The 21,348-nt window shown below is 54.7% G+C and overlaps 2 protein-coding genes across 10 annotated transcripts; both read right to left on the bottom strand.

Annotated features, from left to right (window-relative positions):
• Positions 1-841: 841 nt before the first annotated feature.
• Positions 842-2,197, bottom strand: Inafm1 (InaF motif containing 1). Its single transcript, XM_028854952.2, has one exon. The coding sequence runs from the start codon at positions 2,150-2,152 to the stop codon at positions 1,766-1,768; it is 387 nt and encodes a 128-aa protein (XP_028710785.1). The 5' UTR covers positions 2,153-2,197; the 3' UTR covers positions 842-1,765.
• Positions 2,198-2,324: 127 nt separating this feature from the next.
• On the bottom strand, positions 2,325-16,191 carry Ccdc9 (coiled-coil domain containing 9). Of its 9 annotated transcripts, none has more exons than XM_037202050.1 (15): positions 16,075-16,191; positions 13,744-13,796; positions 13,537-13,641; positions 12,019-12,117; positions 11,787-11,873; positions 9,892-9,975; positions 9,633-9,806; positions 7,547-7,728; positions 5,764-5,810; positions 5,531-5,666; positions 5,227-5,320; positions 4,764-5,145; positions 4,251-4,367; positions 3,340-3,389; positions 2,325-2,860 (listed from the first exon to the last, which is right to left on the bottom strand). In XM_037202050.1, the coding sequence occupies exons 2-15, from the start codon at positions 13,744-13,746 to the stop codon at positions 2,843-2,845; spliced, it is 1,578 nt and encodes a 525-aa protein (XP_037057945.1). In that variant the 5' UTR covers positions 13,747-13,796; positions 16,075-16,191; the 3' UTR covers positions 2,325-2,842. The 9 variants fall into 9 exon arrangements, with proteins under 9 accessions (XP_037057945.1, XP_037057946.1, XP_028710765.1 ...); XM_037202051.1 differs by having other exon boundaries at positions 4,764-5,142; positions 11,625-11,873; positions 13,493-13,641; positions 16,075-16,190; XM_028854932.2 differs by having other exon boundaries at positions 11,625-11,873; positions 16,075-16,190.
• Between the last annotated feature and the right edge of the window lie 5,157 nt (positions 16,192-21,348).

Here is a 21,348-nt window from a genome sequence, read left to right as displayed (position 1 = left end):
CTCCCCAGGAAAAGTTAAATGCTATCCCTCTTCTACAACAGCGACTTCAAAACCAACTTAAAACCATTAAATAAATGTTGAACTAGTAATTAAGATAAATCTAGGCTTGACAGTGTGCCAAATTGTAGGTTTACAGTCCCTTAGCTGAGGTCTTCAGGGACAGATGCACTTCAGAACTCAGGGCTGATCAAATTTTAGAAAGGCCAATCTGCACCTATTATGCAAACCCCCAGGGGCCTAGGCAGGCACTGTCCACTTCCCCCAGCAGACATGGTAATATCTTTTTGCAGCAAAATGTGTGAACACACCAAAAGGGATAAATAAAAAATATATAAATAGCTTGGTACAAGTTAATTTGTCACCATGTGAGAGTGAGGTGAAAACGATCCCACCCACCCCCCAAAAAATGTTTAAAGTCATCAGAGCTAGTCAGCATACCAAATCCACAAGCTGGGCATAGTGGCACCCACCTGTAATCCCAGCACTTAGAAGACAGAGGACGAAGGTCTGCTGGGACACAGGGACACATGGAGCTGTAGTAGTGAGACCTGGCCTCCAATCCGACGGCTGGCAGGGCCCAGCTCAGTGGCAGAGCCCTGCAGGGAAAGGAAGCCAGGAGACCCAAAAGACAATACAGAGACACTCTAGAGATGGAGAGGGGGGGAGCGGGGAGAAGACAGTGGAAGGAGACAAGAAGAAAGGCTGAGCACCATGGAGCAGAAGAAAGAGAAACTGGAAGCAGAAAGGGAGGCCAGTGGGGGCAGGAGAGCGGGCCTCCCAACTCTTGCTGGTGTGGACACTTTGGGCTGACGTGGAGACAGGGAGCAAGCCAACTCTGTTCTCGGGTTTGGATCGTTAGTTTAATTCTGTGAGCAACATTGTGCTATCTTCATTTTACAAAACCGGAGAGGTGAAGTACATTGCTGTGCATGTGGGGAATGCTGGTGAACAGGAGGGAACCAGGACAGATGACATACTCCCATCTGACGCGAGGCTCGGTTCCTGGGGTTCAGCTCAGGGGGAGGGCAGGTCATACAGGAAAAGCCCTTCTTGAAGCAGGATATCCCAGGCCGGCCTAGGGCCAGGCCGCAGTCACAGGTATGGGAAATGGACTCAGTCGCCTGACTTCTTTATCAGAAGCTATACCGACTTCTCAGCCACGGCACCAACAGTGCAGACTAGAGGCTGTACCCACCTTTTTTTTTTTTTTTTTTTTTTTGGTTCAGGTTTATACTCCACTTCCCAAAGCAGCAAATGTGTCCTGTCACCACCCAAACCCCAGGTTCATCTCTCTGACCCCAGGAAAAAAGCTACAGCATCACTGGCCAGGGCACAAGAGCACAGCCTCTGTCCCTGACACAGTTCCCAGCACGCACGATTGTCTCCGACGCTATACGAGGACCCGTGACACCCCAAAAACTGGTAAGGCCTTCACAGTATCTGACCTTCAATGGCCCCGAAACTGGCAAGCCGCTTTTCCCCATTCCAACCCAAAATTTACATGAGAGCAATGGTAGAGAAAAGCCTCTAAGGCCGCGAGGCCGCGGGGCTGGAGAAGGGGCCAGCACGCGCTGCAGACGACCACAGACCAGGGAGCGCAGCTGAGGCTGGAGTTTATTGCGGATGAACGCTGAGCCCCGAGGAGGAGCGGGGTGGGATGAAGTCAGGCAGGATCAGGACCGCGGCCGGGGAGAGGAGGCGCCGCGCAGGCGAGGCCCAGTGGTGCAGATGGGGCTGGCGCAGGCCACGGTGGGAGTGGGCCAGGCTATCCCGGCGCTCGGCTCGCGGTCTCGGCCGTCGCTCCCGGCGCTGGGCGGCGGCTGTGGCGGCGGCTCCGTGGCAGTCCAGGCTGCGGTCTTGGCCCGCCGGAGGCTCCGAGCAAGCAGGAGGCGGCAGGAGGTGGGGCGGGTGGCGCTGCACGGGCACAAGGAGGGGCAGGCGCGCTGGGCAGGGGGTCGGCGGGGCCCGCGGGCGGCCGCGTGGGTACCCAGATAAGCCCGTAGTACACGGCGAGCAGCACGGCGGCCAAGGACACACACAGGAAGTAGGCGCAGACCGGGGCAAGGCGCAGCCATCGGCCGCGGGGACCCTCGCTCAGCCCCGCACCGCCCGGGCTCTCGCCACCGCCGCCCACACAGCTCGAGCCCCGCATCGCGCTGCCCACTCCACCCGCGCTGGTCCCGCCCCCACCCCGGGACCGCCCCCACGGAGGCCCCAGCCCCGCCCTAGACCACCTCACGCAAACCACGCCCCCTCCAGGGCCACGCCCCCTCCAAGAGCTTCGCCCCCCCCCTCTGCCCTAAATCACCGCCCCCGCCCCCCACCCGCGCAAAGCCTGGCCACACCCTCACCTCCTAGACACGCCCCTACAGCCTCTGGCCCAACCACTATCAAGAAAAATGCATTAGCCACGCCCCTTCGCAGCCACACCCGCCTGTTCTAGCGCCCTAACTGGGACTCCTGCTCTCTGCTCTGGGCCCCTCCTAGCTTGTCGGAACCCTCCCTTCTTCCACCGACTGCAGCCCCGCACACAAGCCACCTCTGCTCGCCGGAGGTCAGGTTCCCAGTCGTTTGGAGCGGACGGCCCCCAGAGCCTCTGAACGCTAGCCCCGCCCACCGGACCTCGGCCCCGCCCCTCCCGGCTTCTTATCTCTGGGCCCCTGCAGGGTTTGGAGGACTCAGCTCCGCCCCTCGCCCCAGCTGGCCCCTTCCCCAGTAACTCCGCACCAGCGCAACTTCTCCCGCTCCCTAGAGGCGCAGGGTCCGGAGTGGGCTGCAGGGAGGAGAGCAGCCTGCCCGGGAGCCAGGCAAACCTGCGCTGCCGCCCCGCCCAGCAGCGTCTTCAGGATTGCAGGACAGCCTGCGGGGTGGGAGGGGAGAGGTGTCAGGACGGTGAACCACACCCTCGTCCCACCTCTTCCGCCACAGCAAAGCCCGCCAAGCACAGCAGCCCAGCCTGTCCCGCTAGCAGCACAGTTCAAAGGTTGGCGGGAGCACGCATTTAATTCATGTCCTCCAGAGAGTCCCAGGCCCTAGCTGCAGGATCCTGCACAGCCGGGCCTCACAGAGGCTGACTCGGAGGTCTCCACCAGCGAGGTATGGTACAGCCCCTTTCAGATTGCCAAAACCGGTCCTCAGCGAACTTAGAAGAACCCCGGCCCGGCCCGGTTGCCTGGCTCCTCCCCCCTACGTTTAACCCCGTCCTGGCCGGAGTGTAGCAGAAGCAGAGGAGCGAGGCGGCTGGAGGTTAGTGCAAGAGCGCTAAGGCCCCGTCTGCTGGCGCTGTCAGCGGGCAGCCCCCGGCGGCGGAGCGGCCGCCACCACCTTGCAGAAACGCACCCTCTGGAAGTCTGTGATCTCCGCTGTCTCCTGGCCCTCGGGGCCCACCTCTGAGGAGATAAAAAGCGGTAAATGGATAGCCAGCCTGCCCAACCCGCCCTGCCCCGCACCTCAGTCAAACCCATCTGCAACTTGGTCTCCAGTTTACTCAACCCTCAGGAGGCCCACGAAGCAGAGCCTCTCCAATCTGACTCCGTCAACTACTGGGAAGCGCTTAGGTAATGATATAACCATCATCCTCCCAGGACCTCAAACTTTTGTATGGCCCGGCCCCTCGGCCTCCGTCCCCACCAGCCATCTGACTGTCGTTCCTGGGCTCTGCTCCACATCCTACCCAATACAGGGGAAAGGAAGGATGACACAGGCAAGAAACCTGACCCACCGCATAAGGTGGCCAAAATGATCAGCCTCTTGCTTCTACTCTGTGGGGTCCAAAATTCCCACTCAGGTCTGCCCCAAAATGCTAACCTTGCTCTCAGATAAGCCTAACAGTCGACTCCATTCACTCATTCATTCATTCATTCCTACCTTTCACTAACCACGTTTTGCTTTTACAGGGTCCCTAACCAGTATTAGTCTCAAACTCAAGAGTCTACAGATTCAGCCTCTTCCCCTTGGGGACATTCAGATTTCAAATCCCGTCTTTTGCTCCTTCCAGTTAGCTTCAGCCCTTTACCTCAATGAGCTGTCTATGCCTGAGCCCAGCTCCTGGCCAGCCCTACTCACAATTCCCATTGCCTGGAGCTGTACAGCCCACCTCTGCACCAACCAAGACCTGACTCCAGGCCCCCCCAGGCACGGCACAGAGCCTGACTCACCTCCTGCCCTGTTCCCCCACCATCCCACAGGCCCCACCCATTTTTTGTCCCCAAGCCCTTCCCTCCCCCCAGGAATGCAAGCAGGCCACCCACCTCCACCAGCCTCATGCACCCCACCTGGAGATGCCTCAGGCCCCTCTTCTTCAGACTTCGGGGCTCCTGCCAAAGTTGGCCCACTCTCCAAGGAGGCAAGGGCTGGCTGGTCACCTCCTGGAGAAGGGGAGGCTCAGTCAAGCCCCTCCTTTTCCAAACATCTCCCCTTGCCAGGGGAGCAGGGGGGCTCAAGGACACAGTGGGGGGGTGTCATTTAAGGAAGTGAACTTTTTATTGGAGAGAGGCTCTGAACCAGCAAGAGCAGGCTCTAGGGAATGGGCTGAGGGCACGGAGTAGGCACCAACTGCCTGTCCCTGCTACAAGGGCTGAGGGAGGTGTGAGCACAGCCACACCCTTGTGAGCTCACAGGAGCATGAGCACACACATACACACACATATACACACATACACAGAGACAGCAGTCTCATGCATTCCCAAAAGGCCAGGCCTCACCCGCAGAGTGGGCACCGGGTGGGTGGGAAGTGCTGGGAGAATTCAGTTCCATCTCCTCACCCCAGTCAGACACAGGCTGGTGGTCCCCAGAGGGTGAGAAGGGGCTGGGAGGTTCAGCAGGAACCGGGGACAGCGACTCCGGGGGCCTGGCGGGCGCAGGGTCTGCCTGCTCACAGGTGGGCTTCCCAGCAGGCTCGGCCTCTCCAGGCTCTCCAAGAACAGCTGGGGCTTCCTGCTCCTTAGGACCCTCCTCCTCCTCCTCCTCAAACTCCTCTTCCTCTTCTTCCTCCTCCTCCTCAGTGATGTCTTCACTCACGTCCTCCCATTCTTCATCCTCCTCATCGTCTTCCCTCTCCTCTTCTCCCTCCTCCTCCTCCCCCTCGTCTTCCTCACCATCCTCCTCAGGAGGCCGGTGGGCTGGCACTGGGATCTCTGGAGGCTGCTAGAACACAGGCAGGTCAGAGAAAGACTTGGGGCCTGAACCCCCCATACACACACCCTGCTTTACACTGCTCTGCCTTACCTGTGTGGGTGTCTCCGCCAGGGACATGGACTGAGAGGACTCAGGGGCTGAGGACACAGCTTCCTCTTTTGTCTCCCAGCGATTATCATGGTCACTGGAGTGGACAGAGACAGGGTAAGGTCTGGGTGAGGGGTGGACTGACTTCTCAGAGAGCATCTGACTTGCTGCACTGAAGGCAAAGGGAACAGCAGACGCGAACAGAGCCAAGACAGATCAGTGCACCCTCAAACTCGAGCCAGAGAGACGGACTCCACACACCCAAACACAATGAGAAAGGGAACGTCCCAAGGGAGGGACACCCCACCTATAGGCACGAGGGGCCACCTTGGCCGGGGGTCGACTGTTCTTTCTCCTCCTGCGGCTCTTGACTTCTGCTTTGTGCTGAGAAAGGAACTCTCCAAAAGTGGGGGGCTTAGGGGGTCTTGCCCAAGCTTGGTCATCTACAACAGAAACCCAGATCCAAGGACTTAGGGGATGGGGACACAGCACATGCCACACTAAACCCCACTGCTTAACCCTTTCCAAGGTACTACTCACCATAGCGGTGGGACGGTTCATGGGTAGGAGCTGGCCCATCCTTGAACCTAGGAACAGAGGGCAGAACAAGCAATAGCTGAGGAACGGGGGAGAGACCAGAGAAAGCAGGGGAGATGAGGCAGACAGAATGGGGGATGAGAGGCAAACCCAGCTTCCTAGTGACAGAACCAGACAGAGACACAACTGCGGCCTCTGGAATAAAAATGTGGGGCTAGAGAGATGGTTCACTTCCCACTGACCTCTGCACCTGTGTATCCAGTCACCCAAGTGACTCAAGTCCCTTGGGGTTGCTGCCCGCAGCCTGCACCCCAGAATGAACACTCAGGGCATGTTCAAAACAGAGCAAGGACATAACTGTGGGCCCGGCATGGTGCCACATGTCAGGGACCCGAGCATTTCAGAGGTGGAGGCAAAAGAATCGGGTTCAGGCTGTCCTTGACTCCACAGCAAATTCAAGGTCAGCCTTGGCTACGTGAGGCCTTGTCTCAAAGATACAAAAAGTAAACATGAAAGAGTAAACAAGTAAACTGTCAGTACCAACAACTCCAATCTATGGGCAGGCAGAAGGTTCTGAGTGAGTCTAAGACAGCCAGGCACCGGGGATCAGCAACGGTGGGTTCCCTACCCTGAGCCTTTGCTAGCGGTGTGTTCTCGGACATCGGTCATCGGTCAAGCTCACTATGCAGGGAGACACAGAGTGACCTGCAGTTCTTTGCTAGCCGCGGTCAACAAAGGCCGGCAGGCCTGTGAGCAAGTGACACAGGAAGTTTTCCATACACAAGCTGGGCATCTGCAGGCCAAGGCTGGAGGATGCTCAACTCCACGGCCACTGGAGCTGCACAGCCAGGCCCACACGGCAAGACGGACTCCCATGAGCTGTCTTCTGTGGCCTCTCTCAATAAAAATATGTAAGGAGCTGTAGTGATGGCTCACAGGACCTGGGTTCAATTCCCAGCACCCACATGACAGCTCACAACTGTCTGTGACTTCAGGATCCAACAGGCAGGAAGACTGAAAGATCGAAGCCAACCGAGGGAACATACTGTCTCAGAAAGTAAACAGGTGAAAGGGCAGAAGAGGTGACTCTCAGCTCTGGCTGCTCTTCCAGAGGACCCAGGTTCAGTTCCCAGTGCCGACATGGTAGCTCACAACCCTCTGTAACTCCAGTTTCAGGGGATCTGACACCTTCTAGCATCCATGGGCAGCAGGCACGCACAAACATACATGCAGACAAAGCACTCAGTACATATAAATTTTTGTAAAAACTTTAAAGGTGGGGAGTGGGAGCTGTAGAGATGTCTCCATGGCAGAGCACCTGTCTAGAATCCACCAGTGAGGGGCTGGGGGTGTCTCTACGGTGCAGTACCTGTCTAGAAACCACCAGTGAGGGGCTGGGGGTGTCTCTATGGTGCAGTACCTGTTTAGATTCCACCAGTGAAGGGCTGGGGGTGTCTCTATGGTGCAGTACCTGTTTAGATTCCACCAGTGAAGGGCTGGGGGTGTCTCTACGGTGCAGTACCTGTTTAGATTCCACCAGTGAAGAGCTGGGGGTGTCTCTACGGTGCAGCACCTGTCTAGATTCCACCAGTGAGGGTCTGAGAGGCTAGCTCGGCAGTGCACACTAGTCGGCATGCCAGAGACCATGGGTTCAATCCCCAGTACCAAGGGAGAAAGAGAAGGACAGGCTTCACACACTACTGAGACACGGCACGCTGTAGCCAACATCAATACCCACAACAATGACAGTGGCTGGAGCCCACACCCAGCAGGAAGACCGACTCACATGCCATCGGTCTTCTCGGCATCCCACTCCCGCCGCCACTGCCCAGTGGGCTTGCGGTGTCGCTGCAGGCGCTCTTGGTCAATCTTCTCCCTCTCCTGCTTCCAGCGCAGGTACTCCGACCTCTCTCGGCCCGTCATGGACATTGTCATGTCGCCCCCACTGCCCAGGCCGGCCCTGCGACCCTGCAGGCACCACAGGCAGTCAGACTCCAGCTCCCCTCCACACCCCTCCCCCAGACACAAACAGGGCCACTGTTCAGGACACACATGGGTGGCTGAGGTGCCTCCTCAGAAAGGCTCTATGTCTTTGTATCTATTATTTTTGGTTTCAGACAGGGTCTCATAGCCCAGGACGGCTGCCTCAAACTCATTATTGGCCTTAAACCCCTTGTGCTAGCTAGGGTTTTTTGTTGGTGGTGGTTTTCTTTTTGTTGTTGTTGTTTGTTTGTTTTTTGAGACAGGGCTTCTCTGTGTAGCTTTGGAGCCTATCCTGGAACTCACTTTGTAGACCAGTCACAGAGATCCACCTGCCTTTGCCTCCGAGTGCTGGGATCAAAGGCTCCTGCTGGCTAGTTTTACATCAACTTGACACAAACTAGAGCTGTTTGGGAAGACAGACCCCCAGGTAAGAAAATGCCCACATCAGATTGGCCTGCCTCCACCTCCCAAGTGCTGGGTCTCATCTTTCTAGAATCAAACATTCCATTTGTATTTGTGTGTGTGTGTGTGTGTGTGTGTGTGTGTGTGTGGTGTTCGCACATCTGTGGACATGCACATGTAGAGGTCAGAGGAGTGTCTTGCTGCCCCCCCCCCCCAGCCTATTCCCTTGAAGCAGGGTCTCTCTGACCGCACGGCATCTGACCTAGGCTAGCTAGCGGCCAGCAAGGCCCAGAGATCTTCCTGCCTCCGTCCCTAGGCATGCATGGAGTCACACCCAACCTTTTTCACAGTAGTGCTGGGGACTCAAAGCCAGCTCCTAGTGCTTATGCAATAAGCACTTTCTTACCCACTGACCCATCTCCCCATCTTTCCCCTTTTTAGACATTTTCTGGTATATGCCAAAGTATGTGAATATATGCCAAGTGTGTGCAGGTACCCACAGAGGCCAGAAGAGCTGGAGTTACAGGCAGTCATTACTTGCCCAATGTGGGTGCTGGGAACTAACTTGAGTACTCCAGAAAAGCATTCAGCACTCTTTTTTGTTTAGTTTTGTTTTTGTTTTTTGAGACAGGGTTTCTCTGTGTAGGCCTGACTGTCCTGGAACTCACTCTGTAGCCCAGGCTGGCCTCGAACTCACAGAGATCCTCCTGTCTCTGCCTCCCGAGTGCTGGGATTAAAGGTGTGCACCACCACCACCGAGCATCACTCAAGCACTCTTAATCACTGAACCATCTCTCCGGTCCTCTCCTCATTTCCTTAGGAAACATCCCCACCCCTCCCTCCCTCTTTGGGGTCATGATATTTTAGAATACCCAGCCTTTAATTAGACTTTTACCCATTCGGTTCACTGCGTTTTGTCTTAGAACTATTTTCCCTGGCCAGTAATCCCAGCACTTGGGAGGCTGAAGCAGGAGGATCAAGAGTTCAGGACTGCCTGGACAGCTTCATTCAACTAAAAGGACTGGGGACGGAGCTCACTGGTGGATAGTTTGTTTATACAGCAGGTCTAAGACCCTGGGCGGTGTGCCATGGCAACAAAAAGTCTAACCAAGAATCCTTAACCAAGAAAACCCTGGCAGCGAGGCACAGTGAGTGGTGCACAGCTTTAACCCAGCACTGGGGTGGAAGCAGGCAGATCTCTGTCCTGGGCTTAAAGCTAGAACTCCACGTAAACTGGGCTGGGCTGGAGTTCCAGGTCACCAGGGCTAAACAGTGAGACCCCGTCTCAAAAAGAAAACAGAAAACACAAAACACTGGCCAAGCCTGGTAACCCAACTGCTTGAACTACACAGTGAGATCCAAACCAGCCTGAGTCTTTAGCTCAAAAGCCCCCAGATCAAGCAGGCGCTAACCCCACACAGAAAGCAGCCCCTGCTCTGCCACCCCAGCCAGGCCAGGGTACAGCCCTGGGAAGCGGCAGTACCCACCTGTCTCTCGTGCTCCAGGCCAGAGCGCACCCGCTCGAAGTCAGAACCTCCCCAGTTTCGGCCATGCCGGCGGCTGCCCTCGCGGCGGTCCCTCTCAGGCTCCTCCAGGGGTCCACCCCGACGGCGGGGATCATCCAGGAAGTTGCGTACTGGGTTGGGCTCCAGTACCCCTTCCTGCAGCAGAAGAGGCAGCAGGTGGGCAGGCTGGGAAACACAGGGCGCTTCCCACTCAGTCCACCCCAGGCTGCCCGGTGCTGACCCGCTGGTTGCGCTCGTACTCTGCTATCTTCTCCATCTCCTCATTCATCTTCTCGATGTTCTGCCTGCGCCGCTCCTCCCATTCCTGGGGAGACAAGATGGCACCAAGACTGTCAGAAAGAACCGCACGACTAACTGCAGAAAAAACAGGGCCGTCCTAATTCTCCACAGACAGGCAGGTGACAAGGGGTGCCTGGCCTGGCACTTGTCTGGATGTGGGAACCCTGGCATACCTCAGCCACCATAGAAACGGTGCATGGAGATAGTGACGTGGCAAGCAACTAGTGACTACCCCAGCAACAACTACCATCTGCAACCCTAACAGTTTACAAAGAGCAGCCAACTGGACAGGACTCTCATTTCCCAGACCCCATTACTGGTGGGTGTGGCCAAGTGCTTCCCGACAGAAGTGTAAGAAATTGTGTTTTCTCTGTCAGTGACCCAGGCTCTACCTTGTGAACAACAATCCTAGGGGTGAGCAGGCCGTGGCTTCCTGATCCACATTACTTAGCTCAGCCCACAAGAGAAACAAATCCAGATTCTACTGAGGCTATTCATTGCATGTGGGGTCCGGCTGTGCCCATGTGCACGCACGTGCGTGTTCACGTGGGGAGGCCAGCAGGACTCTGACTGCTAGCCTCTGTTTTCCCTTTGGAGACAGGGTCTCCGGCTGGCCTGGAACTCACTAGCACAGAGATCTGCTTGCCTCCCTCTGCTGAAGTAAAGGTGTGCACCGTGGCACCAGGCCCGTCACCCTTTAAACAGGGCCTCTCACTGGCATGGCTCACCACATAGGCTAGGATGGCAGACCACAGAGCCCAGGGTCCACTCGTCTCCACCCCAGCTTCTAGGGTACAGATTACAAGGCTGCACCACCACACTCCTCTTTTCTGTGGGTTCTGGGGACCAAACTCAGGCCCCAAGCACTCTGGTGACTGAGTTCCCTCGAAGCCCTCACCGCACTTAGCAAACCCGAACAGTCCAGCTCTGGCATTTGCTAAGTGCCTGCTCTGAGGACACAATGCCTGACCGCAGGGTGCTTACAACAAACGCCCTTTAGTCTAATCTGTATTCCCCGTTAGAGCAAGAATCTTAACTCCCAGGGAGAAAGCCACCTCACCAAACGACAGAGATTCACAGAACCGGCTTGGACCCAAGTACATCCCAAGCTGTGAGCCATGGCCCAGGCAGTTGCCTGCTGGGGAACGGAGCAGTCACAGCAAGGCCCACTACTCCCCACATGAATCTGAGCACACATGCACACACACAGGGTGAGCCCCACGCACAAGTCTGAATGTTAGTTAGGAAACAGAGGCAGGAGCATAAGTCAGAATCAGAACCTGAGACAGATGCAGAGCGCTGGTCAGGAGGGAAAGAAGAGAAGCCCTTAGAGCGCCAGCAGGAGGTGGGGGCAGGGGACACAAAGACCGAGGGTCAGGGAGGAGTCCATCCAAGCGAGAGTGGAGAAAAGGCAAAGAGAAAGAAATGAACTAGCAGGACAGAGCAGTGCAGGCCTGTTTTCCCAGCCACCGAGGAGGCTGAGCAGGAGGATGCCAAGTCCAAGGCCAGCCTGAGCAACCTAGTGAGATGAGATCCTGTCTCAGAGTAAAAGCTAAGGGCTGCGGATGTAGCACTCATCTAATATGCACAGGGCCCAAGATGAGAAAAATGAATGAACGAATGAACACCAGGGAATAGAAGCTTGGCCCAAGCTTCATGGTCTACTTGGTCTACCTTGGACTTGCGATCAGAGGCTGAGTTGTCTCCTGCCCCTAAGAGATGAGGGGATCCCCGGCCCCGGCCTCTCCGGCCCCGGCCCCCAGTTCCTCCTCGAAGCTGCTCCCCGGCACCATCCTCCCAGCCTCGGGATGCCCGGCCTACTCCTGCCCGGCTTCCCTGCTGGGGGTGGGTCCGGCCCCCTCTGCTGGTCCCTGGGGTCCGGGGGGTCCCAGGAGTCCTCCGAGAGGGACCCAGGCTCTTCTCCTGAAAGAGGGAAGGAGGAGAAGTCAGTCAAAGGAAAGGTACCCTGGGGCATGCTAGACCCCGAGGCAGCTGGCAGTTCTGGGTCCCAGGCTCAGCCCTCTCCCTCCTCCCCATCCCGAGCATTCAGACATGCTGGACTCTCCACCTCCACTGCCATGTTCTCCTTCTCCATGGAACGGCTCTTCCGAGGGGCTGTCACTGCCACACCCTCCAATTCAGCTTTTTTCCGGTCCTCCTCGATCTCCTAGGAGCAAATATCCAGGGGGATGGGGTGTGAGGGTTCCTGTACACCAGCTGGACTCCCAAAGTCCTCTACATTCTCCTGCACTTCCTACTCAGACTTCTCTCCAGAGCTTTAGACATTCGTCACAGCATCTTCCATCAAACCCTCCATGTGGCTCTGCTGTTCCAAAGCCCCTCTGGAAGGAAGCCCATCTGTAAGAGCAAATGCTCCCCCATCGTGGGCCCCTCTCCTGCACACGCACTGGCCTTCTTGCTATTCCCAGGGCTCAGGTGTGCCCTGGGCTGGGACCCCAGGGTTTCTGTGCCAGCCACTCCTCTGCTAGAGTGAGTTCCTTGACCCTATAACTCCTCAGGTGTCAAATGTCCCACCCCCTATCTGCCACTCTCTGTTCGCATCCCCTGCTTGATAAAACATGGGGATACCTCCCCTGTTGGACTCTTCGCTGATACACCCCTCCTCCCAGCCTACAGTACTGCCTGGCATACAATCAAACCCGATGTTTATTTTTTTTAATGAATGAATGCATGAAGAATGAGTCAATGAGGACCACCCTCCTCCCAGGTCCCTTCGTAAAGACAGCCCCACAACCTCCGCTTGGGCCCTGCCCTCGACCCTCCCTCCCCCTCCCACTCTGGCCCCAACTACCCTTGGTCACTGAGACTCTTTCAACAGCCTAACCCTGAGCCAGACCTGTCCTCTCCAACAAAGGGCCCTGCCCCAGATTTCTCCTTACTGTCTGGACTCCCTCTCATCCATCAGCACACAGAAAAATGAGTGTCCCCATGAAGAGGTATTCTGACCAGGTCTCACTCCCATTCAAAGTCCACCATGGCTCCCTAGTGCCCTTAAGCATTCTCCAACCAACGCGGCTGGCCCCTGATGACCTACCTCCCTAGATCAATTCTCCAAAAACTGACTTTCCAAGCCCTCTCTGCATCCAAACATTTGCCCAAGTTGTTCGTCTTGTATGAAATGTAACCACCTCCTGCCCATTAGCTGACATCTAGGCACCCTTCAGTTCTCAGAACCCCCTCTACCAGAAAGCCTTCCCCAATGTCCTCAGGCTAGAGGGAGAACTCTAGACTCCCACAGACCTGTTAATTCCCCCATCCCAGCCTTGTCTAGTCTGGGTCATTACAGAGGGCAACTATGTCCCAAACTGGACTGTGAAGCCTAAGAACAGGTCCAGGGTCTACATCCCCAGCACCACACAACATGGAGCTAAGAATCTGGAGACTCAGCGAGCAGACTATGAATAAATGATGAATGAATGATGGGATGGAGGAAGGACAGGCAGACTAAGGCCTTTGGTTTTCGTCCTGTGAGTGAAGGGGAAACATGAGAAAGCTTGAAGGGAGAGGTGGGAAAAACTCACTGCGGGGAGAGGGGATGGGGTCTCCCAGGGCAGGGCTAGGGCACCTGGTAGCGCCGGATGAGGGCCTCATTCTTCCGACGCAGAGCCTCGATCCTCTTGTCCAACTCAGCATCCTTCTCCTCCTTTGATTTCAAATCTAGTGTGGTAGCCTGTGGTGGGGAGGTGGTTGAGGGAGGGGGATTGCCCCAGGGTCTGAGCACTTGGTCTCTGGATCCCACCTTCCCAACCCACTTCTCCACTTTGCAGCTCACCATCTCATGGGCTGTGATCTCCTCACAGAAAATAAATGTAGCACTGGGGGCTCCTGGGGGCAGAGAGAACAGTAGGTTAAGACCAACAGCATTCTGAGATGCTGGCTCCTCTCCTTTACTGAGGGCTCCGAAAACAGACTGACAGAAACTTACACCTGTACTTCATCAAGGGAATTCTCAAGTACTAGCCTGGCCTCTTTCCTAAAGAAAGACAAACCTGCCCTACAGTTTTACAGCCACCCATGCAATTAATCTTCCCACCTTGGGAAGATTCTGGCCCCACCCCTGTACCTAATACTAGTTCCTCCAAACAAAGATGTCAGCCCAGGCTCCATATCCTATCTTTTTAGCCAGGACCAGGATCTCAGAAGGTCAGCTACAACCAGCAAAAGTAACTTCTAGAGGGCCAGAGGGATGGCTCCAGGGATAAAAGTGCTTGCCGCCAAGCCTGAGAACCTGAGGTCAATCTCCAGGACCCACAAAGTGGAAGGAAAGAACTGACTCCCACCAGGTGTCCTCTGACCTCCGTGTGATCACACATACATGCACAAAATAAATAAAACAGAATGAAAAACAGTTCCAACTCTCCGAGAACTGTAATCCCTGCCTCCCCTAAGACTGACTCAGCCTAGCCCCCAGCATCCTGAAAATGCACTCATCATCTCCTACCAAGCCGGAAAAGATTCTGCAAGCAGACCCAGGATCGACTTCAGGGGGCTTCCTGGACAGGACTTGACCTCCATAGTGATACTCAGCCCAGAAGACAGAATTTCTACAGAGGCTTTCGAGAGAAAACTGCCAGCCACAGCCGCGCCCCTCACCTCCACAAATCTCCCTGGTCCCACCCCTGACCGGGCCTCCCCTTTCCCATCAGATTTCTGGCCCCACCCATAAAAAATAAATAATGTGGCTCCGCCTCCAACTTAACCTATGGTCACGCCCCCAATGTGCCAGGAAGCATTCTGGCTACGCCTCTGAGTCTCGCCTCCTCCTCCAGCTTCCGATGCGTTTATGTAGAAGGAAAACTTTCTGGCTCCACCCTGACCATTCTCCCCCCTAGCACTCTAACCCCACCTGCAAAACCCCTGACATTTTGGCCCCGTCTCTATCAAGTGTCAGACAGCCTCTGCACCCGGCCCTAGCTTCTGGATAAGGATCAGGACCCACTTCAAAAAGTAAGAAACTCTCCTGGCTTGCCCAGGGCGTCTCCGCCCCAAATCCTGGCTCCACCCCCTTAAAACTCCAGCCACTCCCTAACACAATCAACGCCAAAACCACGCCCCCTAGTGAAAGCAACACTCTGCTCCCTCCCCCCCTAGTATCTTGGCCTAACCCAGCACAAAGCCCCAGCTCAGTCACCTCCTCTTCACCCAACCGACGCCCCAACCCTGCCCCTTTCCCCCTCCCCGCACTACTCAAAACTTTGGCTCCGCCAAAAGCAGGGCCACCCCGTCTCCGCCCCGCCCCGCGCCCTCATGGACACGCCCCCGTGGCTCTCGTCCCTGCCAAAACCCTGATCCCTAAGGTCCCCTTGCAATACCCAGGCTCTGCCCCCAGCCGCGCCGCCCACCTCCCTTTATCCCGCCCCGCTGCATCTTGACCCTGCCCCCAGCTTTCCCGCCCACCGCCCAATACCCACCCCTTATGCTCCCCCCTCCCCGCAATGCCCTAGCCTCGCCCCCAGGCCGTCCTGCCCCGCCCAGGCTCCGCCCCTTGGCCCCGCCCCCAGCGTCCCCTCCCAACGTCCCGGGCCAGCCCACCAGCCAAGACTCTGGCCCCGCCCCAGGCTGTCCTGTCCCGCCCCGGCTCCGCCCCTGGCCCCGCCCCACGGCACTTGGCCCCGCCCCCTGCGTCCCCTCCCAACGTCCCGGGCCTGCCCACCAGTCCTCCGGTCAAGACTCTGGCCCCGCCCCCAGGCTGTCCTGTCCCGCCCCGGCTCCGCCCCTTGGCCCCGCCCCCAACGTCCCGGGCCTGCCCACCAGTCCTCCAGCCAAGACTCTGGCCCCGCCCCAGCCCGGCCCCAAGCTCGAAGCCCCGCCCCGCGCCGGCAGCCACCCGGGCTCAGGCCCCGCCCGCCCGGCCGCCCGGCCCCGCCCACACGCTCACAGCCCGCCCGGCCGCCCGCCCCCGCCCACACGCTCACGGCCCGCCCCACGGCGCCCCTCCGGCGGCCCCATGTGGGCGTCGTGTCCCCGCCCCCCGCGGGGTACCCTGACCCCGCCCCCGCCGGCGGCTCGCCTCCCGCCCTCCCGCGCGCGCTCCCGCTCCCCTCACGTGGGCGGGCAGGCCCCGCCCTCTCCGGGCGCGCTCCCGGCCCCCTCCCCCGGTCACCTGTCCCGGAGACCCCGCGGCGCCTGCGACTCCGACTCCGTCCGCCTCCGCGTCCGCAGCTCCCGGGCCTCACGCGTCACTTCTGGTCCGCTCCACGTGAAGAGAGGAAGTAAAGAGGGCCACTTCCGGTCCCGACAGCCCCTTTCCGGGTGCCTTAAAGGGACCGCACCCCCTCCGGCGCTGCAGAGGGTAGCAGGGATTTGGATTCTTCTGCGGCATCCCGGGAGACCTGCATGTGGTCCTCAATCTCTGGACTCTTTTTTTCGCTCAGACTTTTGAGCTACTGGTCCTCTAATTTAGTAAGCAAAAGCCAGTGGCCGCTGGAAACGTAACTGGTTTCATCACCTCATCTTGCCAATGAAACCTTAGTTTTAGAAACTTTGACCAATTAAAAAAAATACATTGAAAGTTTTTAGGAAACAGCGGTATAACCAAAGCTGAGCGTGGTGGCACATGCTTCTAATTTCAGCACTTGGGAGACTAAGGCAGGAGGATTGCCTCAAGGTCAAGAACAGCATGCGATATATCGATATAGATATATGCAGTTCCAGGCCAGCCAGGACTATGTGGACCTTGGCTTAAAAAAAGCTCTTTGCCGCCAATCCTGATAACTTCAGTTTGACCCCTGGACTGTCAGGTGCACAAGCTCCTTTACCTGTTAAGCAACTTGCTGGCACTTAAATTATTATTAATTATTATTATTATTTATTATTATTATTATTACTTTTTTAAAAATAAAGATCTCAGTTGAGAGCCGGGCAGTGGTGGTGCACGCCTTTAATCCCAGCACTCAGGAGGCAGAGCCAGGTGGACCTCTGTGAGCTCGAGACCAGCCTGGTCTACAGAGCAAGATGCAGGACAGGCATCAAAACTACACAGAGAAACCCTGTCTCGAAAAAAAACGGAAAGAAAAAAATAAAAATCTCAGTTGAGATTGGCCCTAAACTGACTCTCCTGCCTCCTCTTCAGTACTGAGGTAGGATTACAGACCTGCAGTGGATATGACCACCAAACTGGCCATCTTAAACTGCCGTGAGGTATTCCATCTGATAGATGGCTTCAATTTGTCCAACCCCATCTCATGGACATTAGGATTACTTCAGTTTCAGTTAGCAGGAATTGCCAACAGAACTTCACCGAACTTTTACAGGGACAGGTGTATGTGTGTGTGTGTGTGTGTGTGTGTGTAGAGTGCTTGCCTAGCAAGCGCAAGGCCCTGGGTTCGATCATCAGCTCAAAAAAAAAGCGGCTTGTGCCCAGGTTCTGTCACTTAGCTACATCCTCAGCCCAATTTTGTTGTTGTTTGCTTTAAATTGAAAAAAATATGCCGACCCAGGCAGTGGTAGCACACACCTTTAATCCCAGCACTCAGAGAGACCTATGCATATGAATCTGTGAGTTCAAGGCCAGCCTGATCTGCATAATGAGTTCCAGGACAGCCAGAGCTACATAGTGACACCGTCCCTCAAAAAAAAATATATTAAAATATATATTATTTTATAGGTTTTTTTTTTTTTTCCTGCATGTATTCCTTATATCACATGAGTGCCTGGAGCCCTCAGAGACCAAAGGGCAGATGGTCCCCAAGAACTGGAACTACATGCATTTGTGAGCCACTATGTAGATGCTGGGAGCTGAACCCAGTTTCTGCAAAAGTATTAAGCTTTTTTTTTTTTTTTTTTTTTGGTTTTTCGAGACAGGATTTCTCTGTGTAGCTTTGCGCCTTTCCTGGAACTCACTTGGTAGCCCAGGCTGGCCTTGAACTCACAGAGATCCATCCACCTGGCTCTGCCTCCCGAGTGCTGGGATTAAAGGCAGAAGCATTCTTAATCACTAAGCCAAAATGCACCTTTTTTTTCTTAAGTTTTTGGAGACAGGCTCCTCCTGTGTATCTACGCTGTCCTCAAACTCCTGGTGATTCTCCTGTCTCTATCTCCTGAATGCTAGGATCCCAGCTTTTTTCATAGTTTGAATTTTGGGAAGGGAAGGGAGCATGCATGCCGTGACACATGTGTGGAGACCAGAGAACAATCTGCAAAAAAATGTTCTCTGCTTCCACATGGCGTCTAGGGATTAACCACAGGTATATAGAGGCTTGGCAGGAGGCCCCTGTACCCACTGAGTCACGTTACCTGCTTGTATTAGGGGTGGTATAAAACATTTTAATTATTTTTGAGATCTAGCCTCACAGTGTAGCACTGGCTGGTCTGGAACTCTATGGTAAGCCAGGCTGGCTTCAGACCCATAGAGATCCACCTGCCTCTGCCTTCTGAGTGCTGGGATTATTGGTAGGGGGTCACCATGCCCAGCCTAAGGATTTGTTTTTAATTTTAGTTGACACATAATTGTGCACAGTTGTGGCATACCATAATATTTTGATACTAATGACCAATGTGTATTGATCAGATCAGAGTAACTGACATAGCCTTCTTTTGAGGAAGGGTTTCTCTGGGCAGCCTTGGCTGTCCTAGAACGTGCTCTGTAGACCAGGCTGGCCTGGAACTCAGAGATCCACCCGCCTCTGCCTCCCGAGTGCTGGGATTAAAGGCGTGGGCCACTGCCACTGGGCTCATTTTCTTTGTGTCAGGGACATTCACATTCTTCTCTATTAACTACCTGAAATATGCAATGTTTTTATTAGACACACAAGTTTTGCATTAAATGATCTGTAAGTCTGCTCCAAAGAACACATAGGCAAGGTATAGAGGCAAACACCTATAATGTCAACACACAGGAAACAGGAGCAGACAGAACTCTGTGAGTTCAAGGCCAGCCAAAGATACTTAGTAAGACCCTGTCTCAATAAATCAACAGATAAAGAAGCAAATCTAAGGCAAAGCAAACTACAAATTCTTAGTGGGTGAACAGCATTATTATTACTTCCAAGCACACAAATGTCTGGATCGTTTACTTGACAGTAAAATGACCCAAGGCAGATCCAGGCAGATTACTTGGAGCCAGGAATTACAACAATTTAACAAGGGAAAGGAAAAAGGTAAATATAAACGAGCCACAAATGGCTCAGTGGTGAAGAGCACTGGTTGCTCTTCTAGAAGTCCCGAATTCAAGGAAGAAGGGAAGAAGAGCCGGGTGGTGGTGGTTTACACCTTTAGTCCAAGCACTTTCGAGGCAGAGTCTGGCGACTCTCTGTGAGTTCAAGGCCAGCCTGGTCTACAAAGAGTTCCAGGACAGCTAGGGCTATTAGACAGACAGAGAAACCCTGTCTGGAAAATCAAAAACAAATAAACAAAAAACGTCACAAAGCTGAGCAGGGCAAGGTAGTACTGGGATCCCAGACACTGAGGAGGCTGAGGCAGGAGGGTTGAAACTTCAAGGCCAGCCTGGGCTGCATTCTGAGACTCTGAGTTCCAAGACAGCCAGAGCTACATAGAGAAACCCTGTCTCGAAAAAAGCCAAAAACTAAACAATTTTTTTAAAGTAAAAAGAGGGCTGAGAGTGTATGCCCTACGTTCTCTCCTCAATACTGCAGACACACATACTCTCTCACACACACAAAATGTTCAAGAATAATCACAGAGAACTCTTCTTTGTGGAAGAGTGATTTGCAGAGCTGCGAACAGGTTGACGCCATGTGGCGGGAACTTTGCAAGTGTGACGTTCATCACTCACCACCAGGGGGCAGTGCCTGTAGCTAGAAACCAGACTCGCCTTCAACAAACCATTCTGGAAGCCTGGCACACGGTCCCAGCTCAGAGACCGGATGATCTGAGCCTCAAGACCGGCTTTGGCTACAGGACAAGTTCAAGGCTAGCCTGAGCTACATGAGACCCTGTCTCAAACACTAAAATTAAAAATAGAGGTCCGGCTCTTGCCTCTTCTTTCCTCTCTTGCCTCTTGCTTTTCTCTTGCCTATCTTTCCGTTTGCCTGCCTACCTCTTTCCCGTCTGTCTGTCTGTCTGTCTCCTTCATGTTCCTACTCCAACTATGGCCTTTGGCTCTTCACTTTCTCCCCTCTCCCTCCCCCCTCCCCTTGCACTAACTCTAAAAATAAAATAAAATAGGGGTCTGGCTGGGTGGTGGTGGTGCACACCTTTAATCCCAGGACTCGGAAGGCAGAGGCAAGTAGATCTCTGTAAGATCAAGGCCAGCCTGGTCTATGGAGTAAGTTCCAGGACAGCCAGGGCTGTTACACAGAGAAACTCTGTCTCGAAAATTAATTAAAATTTTTAAAAATGAAGGGGCCTGGGAGACGACTCAGTCAGTAAAGTTCAGATCCTCCAGGACCCCGGTAAAAGCCGAACACTGCGTCACATGTCTGTCATCCCCAAACTAGGAAGGTAAAGACAGGCAGGTCCCTGGAGCTCACTAGCCAAATTGGTGAGCTCCAGATTCGTGTGATGAAAAACTCAGACGAAGAGCCAGCGAAGTGGTTCCACCAGTTAAAAGTGCTTGTCACCAAGACTGATCACCTGAGCTGGAACACACGGGGTAGGAAGAGGAAAACCTACTTCTAGAAGTTGTTCTTCACCTACACACACACACACACACACAAGCGCGCACGGCTTGGCATTCACAAGTTTAATTGTGTGAACATGCATAAATGTAAGGATAAATAAGGCAGAAAGCAACCGAGGTAGGAGGACGGCGAATTCAAGGCCTGCCTGGGCTACGAGTTGAGTTCACGGCAGCTGCCAGCACCCACAACGAGCAGCTCAGGGTCTGTAACTCCAGCTCCAGGGGACACAATGCCCTCCCCCTGGTCCTATGCACAGAGACACACATACATACACACACTAAACTTTTTTTAGATTTTTTAAAAGCATTTATTATTTTAAGTCTGTGGTTTGCCTGCAGGTATGTTTTGTGTGCAGTGCCTGAAGAGGCCAGAAGAGGGCGTCAGATCCCCAGGACTGGATTTATAGATGAACCCTTTGTGGGTCCTAGGAAGCCAACCCCGAAAGATCAGTCAGTGCTCTTACCCACTGAGCCGTCTCCAGCCTCCACACACACTTTTTTTTTTTTAATTTTTTTAATGGTCTGGGGATGTAATTAAGTGTATGAAGACTTATCCGGGATGTGTGAAGTCCTAAACACACACACACACACACACACACACACACACACACACACACAGAGTCAATTCAGGGCCGGTAGTGCGTCTCAGTGGTATAAGTTCTGGGTTCTCGAGTTTTATTACCCAGACTTAAGTAAGTCCCGGGGTTGTTGGGGGGGACTCAGTTTCCCCTGCGCGGTCAGGAGGTCCTGCGTTTTCACCTTTCGCCTCTAGGGGGCAGCAGGCGCACGATGGATTCG

Source organism: Peromyscus leucopus, chromosome 1 (assembly GCF_004664715.2).
Source record: "Peromyscus leucopus breed LL Stock chromosome 1, UCI_PerLeu_2.1, whole genome shotgun sequence".
Lineage (NCBI taxonomy): Eukaryota > Metazoa > Chordata > Mammalia > Rodentia > Cricetidae > Peromyscus > Peromyscus leucopus.
The sequence above is the reverse complement of the archived record's forward strand: the minus strand, read 5'-3'. Positions and strand labels throughout refer to the sequence as shown.

What these genes read in the sequence shown, in the direction of transcription:
- Inafm1 (XM_028854952.2), bottom strand. Translation starts at nt 2,152, where the DNA reads ATGCGGGGCTCGAGCTGTGTGGGCGGCGGTGGCGAGAGCCCGGGCGGT.
- Ccdc9 (XM_028854928.2), bottom strand. An exon ending in TGAACCGTCCCACCGCTATG is followed by an intron (nt 5,667 to 5,763) that starts GTGAGTAGTACC and finishes TTTCTGTTGTAG; the next exon opens with ATGACCAAGCTTGGGCAAGA. An exon ending in GGTGCATGAGGCTGGTGGAG is followed by an intron (nt 3,390 to 4,250) that starts GTGGGTGGCCTG and finishes TTATCTCCTCAG; the next exon opens with AGGTGGGCCCCGAGGGCCAG.